Below are 13,839 nucleotides of genomic sequence, written 5' to 3'. Positions count from 1 at the left end.
TCCGTGGAACACATCATAGCGAGAAGTCCCCTATTTGCAATATTGTTCCTAGATTTGGTTCTTAAATTATGTACTGATCTACACCGTATAACGAAGTGTTACGATAAATATTCCTTTCAAGTCCAAATTCAGCGACTGCATATACGAGAGATCACCATCTTATCAAGGCTTTGCTATAAAATGAAAGCATACACATTATACTACTTTTGTATAGGTTCTTGATGAATGATGGCCTATTGTTCGATGTTTCAATACCCAACTATACAAAATGCATTTCCGTTATAGCTACAAGGAGCGATAAAACAGTGTCCGTTCGATGGTCGTACAATAGAGAGTCGGTATGGCAATCGGGTAAAACCGACGTGAGCATCCAGGCAATCCTCCCAGCGACGCACCAGGTTCAAGAGACCCGTTTGGTAAAATGCCGTGACCCACTGAATGAAGAAGTACGTAACTGCCTCTTGCACATCCTAGTGCGACATTAACTCTCGACGCTTGAATGCCTTTTTCAGGGACAGATGGCGTGATCATCGCCTGCAGAGAGATCGGGACGACGGGTGCTCGACTGACTCCCACTTCAGTTGGTGTAACTTCTGCGTAACGTCCAGACTAACCGACGTCTTGTGTTGAATCGCGACCGACGTGGAACTTGGCGCACCATTCTACAACGGTGGTTTCGACAGGCGTGCTGCCCCATAAACATCCTCCATTTTCCGATAGATGTCTACCGGTGTTGGTCTTTCGACAGCCAAGAAAAGAATAACAACACGTTCATCCTGTTTGGACGCATTTGGTAATGACGTCGCTATAGTTCACGTTTCCTCATTTATCGCACACACGCCGGAAAGACAAGAATGCCACTCTAATTCCCTTTCTACATGTCGGGGCATATACAGGGTAAACATTAATAAAACATAAAAACTGCAGGAACGGATTCCTGTGTGGAAGGGGGGAAAAAGTTCCAATGAACATGTGTCCGGAAATGCATCGTTTTCACGGTAGATATCACTGACTAATAACACTTTCTCTGACTACGAGCCGCGCGGGGTAGCCGCGAGGTCTTAGGCGCCTTGTCACGGTTCGCGCGGTTCCCCCCATCTGAGGTTCGAGTCCTCTCTCGGGCTTGGGTGTGTGTATTGTCCTCGCATAAGCTGGTTTAAGTTAGATTAAGTAGTGTGTAAGCCTAGGGGCCAATGACCCCAGCAGTTTGGTCCCATAGGAACTTAGGGCCAATGACCCCAGCAGTTTGGCTCCATAGGAACTCATAACAAATTTCCAATTTCCTACCACATGCCGTGTGTTTCCTGTGTGCTACAGGCTGCATGATTGACGCAGCGTACTGTAAGCAGCAAAAATGTTCAAATGTGTGTGAAATCTTATGGGACTTAACTGCTAAGGTCATCAGTCCCTAAGCTTACATACTACTTATCCTAAAGTACCATAAGGACAACACACACACCCATGGCCGAGGGAGGTCTCGAACCTCCGCCGGGACCAGCCGCACAGTCCATGACTGCGGCGCCCTAGACCGCTCGCCTAATCCCTCCCGGCTGTAAGCTGCAGAATGGTCTGGTATTTATGTAGGGAACAAGCCGAGATGGTGTTTGTTTACGGCCAAACCGATGAAGAAATGTCGAGAGGCAGCACGGCTATACCAAAACAAGTACCCTCACAGACACCAACCACATCAAGCAACATTTCAAGGCCCTTTTTGGGCGTTCGTGTGATCGAGGATCCTTTCAGACAGAAGAACGTGCAGGGAGGCGGCGGACTCTCCGTACACCAGATTTCGAGGTTCGAGTACTACGCGATATTGAAACAAACCCTAGTACAAGCTCTAGGGAAGTGGCCCGCCAAGGTAGTGTATACCAAAGCACGATTGTGTGTCCCCTGCACGACAGCCGCTACTATCCGTATAACCTGCCGCGACTGCATGGTTTAACAGCAGCGGATTTCACCCGAAGGGAACGATTTTGTCGATGGTTTTTGCACCAGACCATCACAACTATTGGATTTCTATCATCAATCCTCTTATGTAGCATTTTCCTTCTTTTCCTGCCTTCTTTGCGTGTGTGCTTCAGTTTTATTAGGTCTGTGCACATTCGTTCCTTTTAATGCGTGTCAGGGCGCTGATGACCTCAACGTTGAGCGCCCATAAGCTCCAACACACACACACACACACACACACCTCTTTACCGACGAAGATCGTTTACCAGAATTGGCATCGTTAATCTGCATAATGGTCATCTGTGGACTACAAACAATCCTCAGGAAGTGGTTGAGGGGTCTCATCAGCACTAATTCAGCATCAGCATGCGGGCAGGGATTCGACTATTTTGGCTTGATCCCGCCACGAATACCGGACCATTATGCTGGTTGCAGAACTGCGTCAATCACACAGCCTTCAACACACAAGGAACAAATGGCACCTGGTCAGAGGAACTTTCAAATAGCTCTGAGCACTATGGGACTTAACATCTGAGGTCATCAGTCCCTTAGACGTAGAACTACCTAAACGTAACTAACCTAAGAACATCATACATATCCATGCCGAGGGAGGATTCGAACCTGCGACCGTAGCAGCACCGCGGTTCCGGACTGAAGGGCCTAGAACGGCTCGGCCACAGCGAGAACATTCATTCGTTATCGCTTTCTACCGTGCCAGTGACACATTTCAGGACACATGTTGGTAGGACCTCTATCATCCATTTCCAGACAGGATACCGACCCTGCGGTTTGTCGGATTTATTAATGTTCACCCTGTATACCCACACCGGGGACCCACTACGTTGCGGCAACTCCTTCAGAATGAAATTTTTTGATCGCCCGCTATAAATTAAGCAAATGTATTCGAATGCCATTATTTCTAAAAACACTTGTGATCAGATCACCTTCCCAATTGGATGACAGTTCAGGTATTTATTTAACAGCTCATTGGGAGTTGTTTAGTCTTTACGCGACAACACACCAGTTGCAAGTTCCCCGCCGGCCGGAGTGGCCGAGCGGTTCTAGGCGCTACAGTCTGGAACTGCACGACCGCTACGGTCGCAGGTTCGAATCCTGCCTCGGGCATGGATGTGTGTGATGTCCTTAGGTTGGTTAGGTTTAAGCAGTTCTAAGTTCTAGGGGACTGATGACCTCAATAGTTAAATCCCATAGTGCTCAGAGCCATTTGAACCATTTGCAAGTTCCCCTCTTCACCGCTTAATTTTTTCGGTAGGATCACCGGGTACGATGTCAGCAGCTTAGCGATGCTGTACCGTCAACAGGTACTGATTTGAAACTTTCTGGCAGATTAAAACTGTGTGCCGGACCGAGACTCGAACTCGGGACCTTTGCCTTTCGAGGGCAAGTGCTCTACCAACTCAGTTATCCAAGCACGACTCACGCACCGTCCTCACTGCTTTACTTCTGCCAGTACCTCCTCTCCTACCTTCCAAACTTCATAGAAGGTTGTATGTAGGCTGTTTAGGTTTTCTTATTGGTAACGCCACGTAGCGCTCTGTATGAAAATCACTGGCTGTGCTGTGTGCAGTCTGTGGCTGGTTTGCATTGTTGTTGGCTATTGTAGTGTTGGGCAGCTGGATGTTAACAGCGCGTAGCGTTGCGCAGTTGGAGGTGAGCCGCCAGCAGTGGTGGATGTGGGGAGAGAGATGGAGGAATTTTGAGAGCGGACGTCTGGACGTGTGTCCATCAGAAAGAGTAAATTTGTAATATTGGATATCATGGACTGGTATATATATTATGACTTTTGAACACTATTAAGGTAAATACATTGTTTCTCCTCTATCAAAATCTTTCATTTGCTAACTATGCCTATCAGTAGGTAGTGCCCTCAGTAGTTAGAATCTTTTATTTAAATGGCAGTAGTGGCGCTCGCTGTATTGCAGTAGTTCGAGTAACGAAGATTTTTGGGAGGTAAGTGATTTGTGAAAGGTATAGGTTAATGTTAGTCAGGGCCATTCTTTTGTAGGGAATATTGAAAGTCAGATAGCGTTGCGCTAAAAAAATATTGTGTGTCAGTTTAGTGTTGATAAGAATAGGTAAAGAGCGAAATGTCTGGGTACGTTCAGTTTTGCTCAGCTGTTTGAAAATCAAATAATGTAAGAGATTTATCAGCACAGTAATTCAATAATTTTTCTAAGGGGGCGTTTCAAGATCTCCTGCGAACCTTGCAGGACTAGCACTCCTGAAAGAAAGGATATTGCGGCGACATGGCTTAGCCACAGCCTTGGGGGATGTTTCTAGAATGAAATTTTCACTCTACAGCGGAGTGAGCGCTGATATGAAACTTCCTGGCAGATTAAAACTGTGTGCCGGACCGAGACTCGAACTCGGGACCTTTGCCTTTCGTGGGCAAGTGCTCTAGCAACTGAGCTACCCAAGCACGACTGACGCCCCGTTCTCACAGCTTTACTTCTGCCAGTATCTCGTCTTCTACCTTCCACACTTTACAGAAGCTCTCCTGCGAACCTTGCAGGGCCAGCACTCCTGAAAGAAAGGAAGTTTAATCTGCCAGGAAGTTTCATATCAGCGCACACTCCGCTGTAGAGTGATAATTTCATTCTAGAAACATCCCCCAGGCTGTGGCTAGGCCATGTCTCCGCAATATCCTTTCTTTCAGGAGTGCTAGTCCTGGAAGGTTCTCAGGAGAGCGTCTGTGAAGTTTGGAAGGTAGGAGACGAGGTACTGGCAGAAGTAAAGCTGTAACGGCGAGGCGTGAGTCGTGCTTGGGTAGCTCAGTTGGTAGAGCACTTGCCCGCGAAAGGCAAAGGTCCCGAGTTCGAGTCTCGGTCCGGCACACAGTTTTAATCTGCCAGGAAGTTTCATATCAGCACACACTCCGCTGTAGAGTGAAAATTTCATTCTAGGTACTGATTTGTCACTTGGTCACTTCCAGTCAGGCGATAGTATTCTGGTAAATGTTAAGATACCTGCCCCTGTCACTCAGCGCTCTGTGTGTCCTTGTGCGCAGAGTTCCTGCTGGGCGAGGACCTGCTGGTGGCGCCGGTGCTGGACGAGGGCGCCGTCGCGCGCGACGTTTACCTGCCGGCGGGCACCTGGCGGGACGAGGCCGACCCCGAGCACCCCACGGTGCGCGGCCCGCGCTGGCTCTACGACTACTCCGCGCCGCTCAACACTTTGCCCTACTTCACCAGGATCGCCGACTCCTAGACGTCACGGCCTGAACGGGCCGTGTGCGCACGAGCAGCGAAACAGAATACTTCGCACAACACCAGCAAACGGATTTGTCACTGCAGTGTCGAAAATGTATTCGTGTCAAATAATATGTTTTGTGATACACGTCAATGCAAGTGTTTATTATCATTTCTTCCGCACATTCACCTCAATTCCTTTCCTTCCACTTGGAACAAACCTGCTTCTTTGTGCATAAGCCTCTTCTCTTCTTCTCGGTAGCTGTGCTGGCTGAAAAACTGGCTGAAGGGTAGTTCTACTAATAGTCTACAGCAGTACTGTGGTCGACAACACAGGTAGACATAATACACTAGTGGCCATTAAGATTGCTACACCACGAAGATGACGTGCTACAGACGCGAAATTTAACCGACAGGAAGAAGGTTGGTTGGTTGGTTTGTGGGATTAAAGGGACCAGACTGCAACGGTCATCGGTCCCTTGTTCCAAAACTTAAAAACTACCACACAGAGTAAAAAACGGATAATAGAGACAACAGACAACACAGGACAAGAAAAACTCAGACAAAGAACAGACATAACAAATTAAAATCACACGGAGTGTGGCAGTGGTTGGCCGACCATAGAATAAAAAAGGAAAAGCCAACCACCGAGAACACATTAAAAACTCAGTTTAAAACAGTAGGCTAAAGGCCAGAATCAACACAAAACAATACACATCAACACTCATATTAAATGATAAAAACCCCCTGCCCGAATAAAACGTAAAACTAAGCCAGCCATAGCAAGGTCATCAGTTAAAAGGGCAGGGAGCGTATCAGGCAGCGCAAATGTCCGCCTGACCACAGCTAAAAGGGGGCAGGCCAACAAAATGTGGGCCACTGTCAAAGCCGCCCCGCAGCGACACAGAGGAGGGTCCTCCCGACGCAGTAACTGTGTGTCAGCCGGGAGTGGCCAATGCGGAGCCGACAAAGGACGACTGAGTCCCTGCAGTTGGCTCACATGGATGACCGCCATACAGTCGTCGTCTCCTTAATGGCACGGAGTTTATTGGGCGTGATCCGATAGCGCCATTCAGCGTCCCAAAGCGCAAAAACTTTTCGGCGGAGGACCGCTCGCAAATCAGCCTCTGGGAGGCCAACATCCAGAGATGGTTGCCTGGTGGCCTCTTTCGCCAGGCGGTCAACATGTTCATTGCCCGGGATACCGACATGACCGGGGGTCCACACAAAGACCACAGAGCGGCCGCAACGGGCAAGAGTATGCAGGGACTCCTGGATAGCCATCACCAGACAAGAACGAGGGAAATACTGGTCGAGAGCTCGTAAACCGCTCAGGGAATCGCCACATATCACGAAGGACTCACCTGAGCAGGAGCGGATATACCTTAGGGCTCGAAAGATGGCGACCAGCTCAGCAGTGTAAACGCTGCAGCCAGCCGGCAAGGAACGTTGTTCGGAATGGTCCCCTAGAGTTAGCGCATAACCGACACGACCAGCAACCATCGAACCGTCAGTGTAAGCAACGTCAGAGCCCTGATACGTGGCCAGGATGGAATAAAAGCGGCGGCGGAACGCCTCTGGAGGGACTGAGTCCTTCGGGTCCTGTGCCAAGTCGAGCCGAAGGTAAGGGCGAGGAACACACCATGGGGGTGTACGCAAAGTGGCCCGAAAAGAAGGTGGAACAGTGAAAACTCTAAGCCCGGAGGTAAGCTCTTTGATGCGGACCGCGATCGTACAACCTGACCGGGGCCGACGTTCTGGCAGATGGACGACCGATCGCGGGAACAGGAGACGATAGTTTGGATGCCCGGGCAAGCTAAAAACATGGGCAGCATAAGCGGCCAGTAAATTTTGGCGCCTGAACCGCAATGGAGGGACACCTGCCTCCGCAAGTATGCTGTCCACTGGGCTGGTCCGGAAAGCACTAGTGGCAAGGCGTATTCCGCTGTGTAGGATTGGGTCCAGTACTCGCAGTGCAGATGGGGATGCTGAGCCATAAGCCAGGCTCCCATAATCCAGACGAGGCTGGATTAACGCCTGGTAGAGCCGTAACAGGGTAGATCGGTCGGCGCCCCAGCGGGTGTGGCTCAAGCATCTCAGCGCATTTAGATGCCGCCAACACGCCTGTTTAAGCTGCCGAATATGAGGCAGCCAAGTCAGCCGGGCATCAAAAACTACACCCAAAAACCTGTGGGTCTTCACCACAGCAAGGAGTTCGCCGGCAAGATAAAGCCGCGGCTCAGGATGGACTGTTCGGCGCCGGCAGAAATGCATAACGCGAGTCTTGGCAGCTGAAGACTGAAAACCATGCGCAACAGCCCAAGGCTGCGTCTTGCGGATAGCGCCCTGTAGCTGACGTTCAACAGCTGCAATACCAGTAGAGCGGTAGTAAAGGCAGAAGTCGTCAGCATACAGGGAAGCGGAGACAGAATTTCCCACCGCCGCAGCGAGCCCGTTTATTGCGATTAAAAACAGGCAGACACTGAGGACAGATCCCTGTGGTACCCCGTTCTCCTGGACTCGGAAGGAACTATGGGAGGCCGCGACTAGCACGCGGAAGGTACGATACGACAGAAAATTTCGGATAAAGATCGGCAGAGGGCCCCGAAGACCCCATCCATGAAGCGTAGAAAGTATGTGATGACGCCATGTCGTATCGTTCGCCTTCCACATGTCGAAAAAGACAGCGACCAGGTGCTGACGGCGGGCAAAGGCAGTACGGATGGCCGACTCCAGACTCACCAGATTGTCGGTGGCGGAGCGGCCTTTACGGAACCCACCCTGAGACGGAGCCAGAAGGCCCCGAGACTCCAGTACCCAATTCAAGCGCCGGCTCACCATCCGTTCGAGAAGCTTGCAAAGAACGTTGGTGAGGCTAATGGGGCGGTAGCTGTCCACCTCCAAAGGGCTCTTGCCCGGTTTCAAAACGGGAATGACAATGCTTTCCCGCCATTGTGACGGAAACTCACCCTCGACCCAGAGACGGTTGTAAAGATCGAGGAGGCGTCGCTTGCAGTCCACTGAAAGGTGTTTCAGCATCTGACAGTGGATGCGATCTGGCCCAGGAGCGGTATCAGGGCAAGCGGCAAGGGCACTGTGAAATTCCCACTCACTGAATGGAGCATTGTAGGATTCAGAATGGTGGGTGCGAAAAGAAAGGCTCCGACGTTCCATCCGCTCTTTAATGGAGCGGAAGGCCAGGTGGTAATTGGAAGAAGCGGAACTCAGAGCAAAATGCTCTGCCAAGCGGTTGGCAATTTCGTCGGAGTCTGTACAAACTGCTCCATTCAGTGAGAGCGCAGGGATGCTGACAGGGGTCCGAGAACCATAGAAGCGTCGGATCTTGGCCCAGACCTGCGATGGAGAGACATGGAGGTCAATGGTGGACACATACCGCTCCCAGCACTCCTGCTTGCGTTGGCGGATAAGGCGGCTGGCCCGCGCACGCAGACGTTTGAAGGTAATGAGGTGTTCAATGCAAGGATGTCGCTTGTGACGCTGGAGCGCCCGCCGGCGATCTTTAATCGCTTCAGCGATCTCAGGTGACCACCAAGGCACAGTCCGCCGCCGAGGGGACCCAGAAGAACTGGGAATGGAAGATTCGGCGGCAGTAACGATGCCCGTGGTGACCGATTGAACCACCGCATCAATGCCATCATTAGAGAGAGGCTCAATAGCGGCAATGGAGGAAAACAAGTCCCAGTCAGCCTTATTCATTGCCCACCTGCAAGGACGCCCAGAAGACTGACGCTGTGGCAGTGACAGAAAGATCGGAAAGTGATCACTACCACACAGGTCGTCGTGCACTCTCCATTGGACAGATGGTAAGAGGCTAGGGCTGCAGATCGAAAGGTCAGTGGCGGAGTACGTGCCATGCGCCACACTTAAGTGTGTGAAGGAACCATCATTTAACAGCGAAAGATCGAGCTGTGCCAATAAATGCTCAATGGTGGCACCGCGACCTGTCGCCACTGACCCATCCCACAGAGGGTTATGGGCGTTGAAGTCGCCCAGTAATAAGAAAGGTGGCGGCAATTGGGCTATCAGCGTAGCCAGGACATGCTGCGCGACATCACCATCCGGTGGAAGGTAAAGACTGCAGACGGTAACAGCCTGTGGCGTCCACACCCGAACAGCGACAGCCTCTAAAGATGTTTGTAGAGGGATAGACTCGCTGTGAAGAGAGTTAAGGACATGTATGCAGACGCCACCAGACACCCTTTCATAAGCTGCCCGGTTCTTATAATAACCCCGATAGCCACGGAGGTCGGGGGTTCGCATTGCTGGAAACCAAGTTTCCTGAAGAGCAATGCAGAAGAAAGGGTGAAGGCTGATAAGTTGGCGGAGCTCAGCTAGATGGTGGGAGAAACCGCTGCATTTCCACTGGAGGATGGAATTGTCCATGGCTGAGAAAGGCGTGACGGGACTGGGAAGGCAGATTACGCCTCTGGGTCACCTGCTGCCTCCGATGGAGCACCCGTGCAAGTGCTATCCATTGAGTCTGAGGGACCGGCGAGATCGAGGTCCTCAGCGGACGCAAGAATCTCCACCGCATCCTCAGACGCAGAGATTGTAGGTAGCGGTGGAGTAGGTGCCACCGCAGGTGCCTTGGTCTTACGGGTCTTTAGTGTCGTTTTCTCTCGCTGTTCCTTTGGTTGTCGTTGTTGAGAGGGCTTATTGGAGTCAGTCTCCCGGACCGAAGATGATCGCGAAGCTCGACGACCAGCGACCTGTGGCTTCTTCAGCCACTGGTTGGTGTCTGCTGTGCCGCTTGTAGGAACCTGTTTGTGGTGCAGCTAAAGGAGCTGGAGCAGGAGTGACAGTTGAGGCATAAGGTGCCATCATGCGCACGGGATGTAGCCGTTCAAATTTCTGCTTAGCCTCAGTGTAAGTCAGTCGGTCCAGGGTCTTATATTCCATGATTTTGCGTTCTTTCTGTAAGATCCTGCAGTCTGGCGAGCAAGGTGAATGAGGCTCTCCACAGTTGATACAGATGGGAGGCGGAGCACATGGAGTATCGGGATGAGATGGGCGTCCGCAATCTCGACATGTGAGGCTGGAAGTGCAGCGGGAAGACATATGGCCGAACTTCCAGCACTTAAAGCACCGCATCGGGGGAGGGATATAGGGCTTGACGTCACAACGGTAGACCATTACCTTGACCTTCTCCGGTAATGTATCACCCTGGAAGGCCAATATGAAGGCACCGGTAGCAACTTGATTGTCCCTCAGACCCCGATGAACGCGCCAGACAAAATGAACACCTCTACGCTCTAAGTTGGCGCGCAGCTCGTCATTAGACTGCAAAAGTAGGTCCCTGTGGAAAATAACACCCTGGACCATATTTAAACTCTTATGGGGTGTGATCGTAACAGCAACATTCCCCAACTTGTCACAAGCAAGTAACCTGCGTGACTGGGCGGAGGATGCCGTTTTTATCAAAACTGACCCAGAGCGCATTTTGGACAAGCCCTCCACCTCCCCAAACTTGTCCTCTAAATGCTCTACAGAGAACTGAGGCTTCACGGAGACAAAGGATTCCCCATCAGCTCTGGTACAGACGAGATACTGGGGCGAATACGTGTCACTGTCATTCATTGACTTTCGTTCCTCCCATGGTGTGGCCAGGGATGGGAACGATTTGGGGTCATAAACGTTACCTTTAAAATGAGCCCCCGATCGCTTAGAGACTGCTGGTGGCTGGCTACCAGCAAGAGATGATGTCCCACGCTTCATTGCGTGTCATCCACCCTGATGCCACCTACTCCGAGCAAGGGCCCTCCCCATGGGCGCCACCCAGCCACAGCAAGGGCCACCTGGCAGGATGGCCATTGCCGGGAGTCCTGATGCCCCAGGGAGATGGGCATCTACTCCTTGGCATACATGGGGAGTTAACGGCGCAGGCATCAGTAGAGCGATCCCTGTGTTGTCAGGGGGCTACAAACAACAGGGTACATGGCGGCCCCACCACAACAACGGATTGGCTACCGTGCTGGATCTTAGGTGCAAAAATGTATGAGGTCGTCGTCGCAGCGAAAAGCAACACTGCACAGTGCAGCGTGGAAATCGCACCGATGGACGTACCCTCGCCCAAGAGATGGAAAACGAGCTGGACACCATTGCAACGACGAGAAAGCCTGCTAAAGGTCTCAATGCACGACAGATACAGTGCTCCATGTAAGGCGCCCTTCCCCAATTGGCTCGCTCTTCAGAACAATTTAGAAAGATGGAGGTCAAACCCTAGAGGGGACCATCACATGAGGCCGAAACATTTGAGACTCCTTTTAGTCGCCGCTTACGACAGGCAGGAATACCGCTGGCCTATTCTAACCCCCGAACCCGCAGCGGGGGACAGGAAGAAGATACTGTGATATGCAAATGATTAGCTTTTCAGAGCATTCACACAAGGTTGGCGCCGGTGGCGACACCTACAACGTGCTGACATGAGGAAAGTTTCCAACCGATTTCTCATACACAAACAGCAGTTGACCGGCGTTGCCTGGTGAAACGTTGCTGTGATGCTTCGTGTAAGGAGGAGAAATGCGTACCATCACTTTTCCGACTTTGATAAAGGTCAGACTGCAGCCTATCGCCTATCGCGATTGCGGTTTATCGCATCGCGACACTGCTGCTCGCTTTGGTCGAGATCCAATGACTGTTAGCAGAATATGAAATCGGTGGGTTCGGGAGGGTAATACGGAACGCCGTGCTGGATCCCAATGGCCTCGTATCACTAGCAGTCGAGATGACAGCCATCTTAACCGCATGGCTGTAACGGATTGTGCAGCCACGTCTCGATCCTTGAGTCAACAGATGGGGACGTTGGCAAGACGACAACCATCTACACGAACAGTTCGACGACGTTTGCAGCAGCATGGACTATCAGCTCGGAGACCATGGCTGCGGTTACCATTGACGTTGCATCACAGACAGGAGCGCCTGCGATGGTGTACTCAACGACTAACCTGGGTGCACGAATGGTAAAACGTCATTTTTTCGGATGAATCCTGGTTCTGTTTACAGCATCATGATGGTCGCATCCGTGTTTGGCGACATCGCGGTGAACGCACATTGGAAGCGTGTATTCGTCATCGCCATACGGGCGTATCACCCAGAGTGATGGTATGGGTTACACGTCTCGGTCACCTCCTATTCGCACTGACGGCACTTTGAACAGTGGACCTTACATTTCAGATGTCTTATGACCCGTAGCTCTACCCTTCATTCGATCCCTGTGAAACCCTACATTTCAGCAGGATAATGCACGACCGCATGTTGCAGGTCCTGTACGGGCCTTTCTGCATACAGAAAATGTTCGACTGCTGCCCTGGCCAGCACATTCTCCAGATCTCTCACCAACTGAAAACGTCTTGTTAATGGTGGCCTAGCAACTGGCTCGTCTCAATACGCCAGTCACTACTCTTGATTAACTGTGGTATCGTGTTGAAGCTGCATGAGCAGCTGTACCAGTACACGCCATCCAAGCTTTGTTTGACTTAATGCCCAGGCGTACCAAGGTCGTTATTACGGTCAGAGGTGGTTGTTCTGGGTACTGATTTCTCAGGATCTGTTGTTATTGTTGTTGTGGTCTTCAGTCCTGAGACTGGTTTGATGCAGCTCTCCATGTTACTCTATCCTTTGCAAGCTTCTTCATCTCCCAGTACCTACTGCAACCTACATCCTTCTGAATCTGCTTGGTGTATTCATCTCTTGGTCTCCCTCTACGATTTTTACCCTCCACACTGCCCTCCAATGCTAAATTGGTGATCCCTTGATGCCTCAGAACATGTCCTACCAATCGATCCCTTCTTCTAGTCAAGTTGTGCCACAAACTTCTCTTCTCCCCAGTTCTATTCAATACCTCCTCATTAGTTATGTGATCTACCCATCTAATCTTCAGCATTCTTCTGTAGCACCACATTTCGAAAGCTTCTATTCTCTTGTTGTCGAAACTATTTATCGTCCATGTTTCACTTCTATACATGGCTACACTCCATACAAATACTTTTAGAAATGACTTCCTGACACTTAAATCTATACCCGATGTTAACAAACTTCTCTTCTTCAGAAACCCTTTCCTTGCCATTGACCGTCTACATTTTATATCCTCTCTACTATCTATGCACCCAAATTGCGTGAAAATGTAATCACATGTCAGTTCTAGTATTTATATTTGTCCAATGAATACCCGTTTATCATCTGCATTTCTTCTTGGTGTAGCAATTTTTTGACCAGTAGTGTACTCTCTTGGTATATAGCATCCACTCATGTGGGTTTACATACACTAAACAACCATGGGAACTGGTACACCTGCCTAATATCATGTAGAGCCCCTTCGAGCATGCAGAACTGCCGCAGCATGACGTGGCATGGACTCCACTAATGTCTGAAGAAGTGCTGGAGGCAACTGACACCATGAATCAGTAAGAGTATGAGGGGGTGGAGATCTCTTCTGAACAGCACGTTCCAAGGCATCCCAGATATGCTCCATAATGTTCAAGTGTGGGAAGTTTGGTGGCCAGCCGAAGTGTTTAAACTCAGAAAAGTGTTCCTGGAGCCACTCTGTACCAATTCTGGATTGTCCTCCTGGAATTGCCCAGGATGCTTACGTACGTGTCACCTGTCAAAGTCGTATCTAGACGTATCAGGGATCCGATAGCACTCCAACTGCACACACCCCACA

At 50.6% G+C, this 13,839-nt stretch overlaps 1 protein-coding gene across 1 annotated transcript in view; it reads left to right on the top strand.

Moving 5' to 3' along the window:
* Positions 1–5,175, top strand: part of LOC124712099 (myogenesis-regulating glycosidase-like) — a 39,580-nt gene extending 34,405 nt beyond the window's left edge. Inside the window, exon 6 of the mRNA XM_047242397.1 lies at positions 4,976–5,175. Coding sequence (XP_047098353.1) covers positions 4,976–5,175 — 200 coding nt within the window. The remainder of the gene's footprint in view (positions 1–4,975) is intronic.
* The last annotated feature ends 8,664 nt before the right edge of the window (positions 5,176–13,839 follow it).

Source organism: Schistocerca piceifrons, chromosome 8 (assembly GCF_021461385.2).
Source record: "Schistocerca piceifrons isolate TAMUIC-IGC-003096 chromosome 8, iqSchPice1.1, whole genome shotgun sequence".
NCBI classification, from domain to species: Eukaryota; Metazoa; Arthropoda; class Insecta; order Orthoptera; family Acrididae; genus Schistocerca; species Schistocerca piceifrons.
The sequence above is the reverse complement of the archived record's forward strand: the minus strand, read 5'-3'. Positions and strand labels throughout refer to the sequence as shown.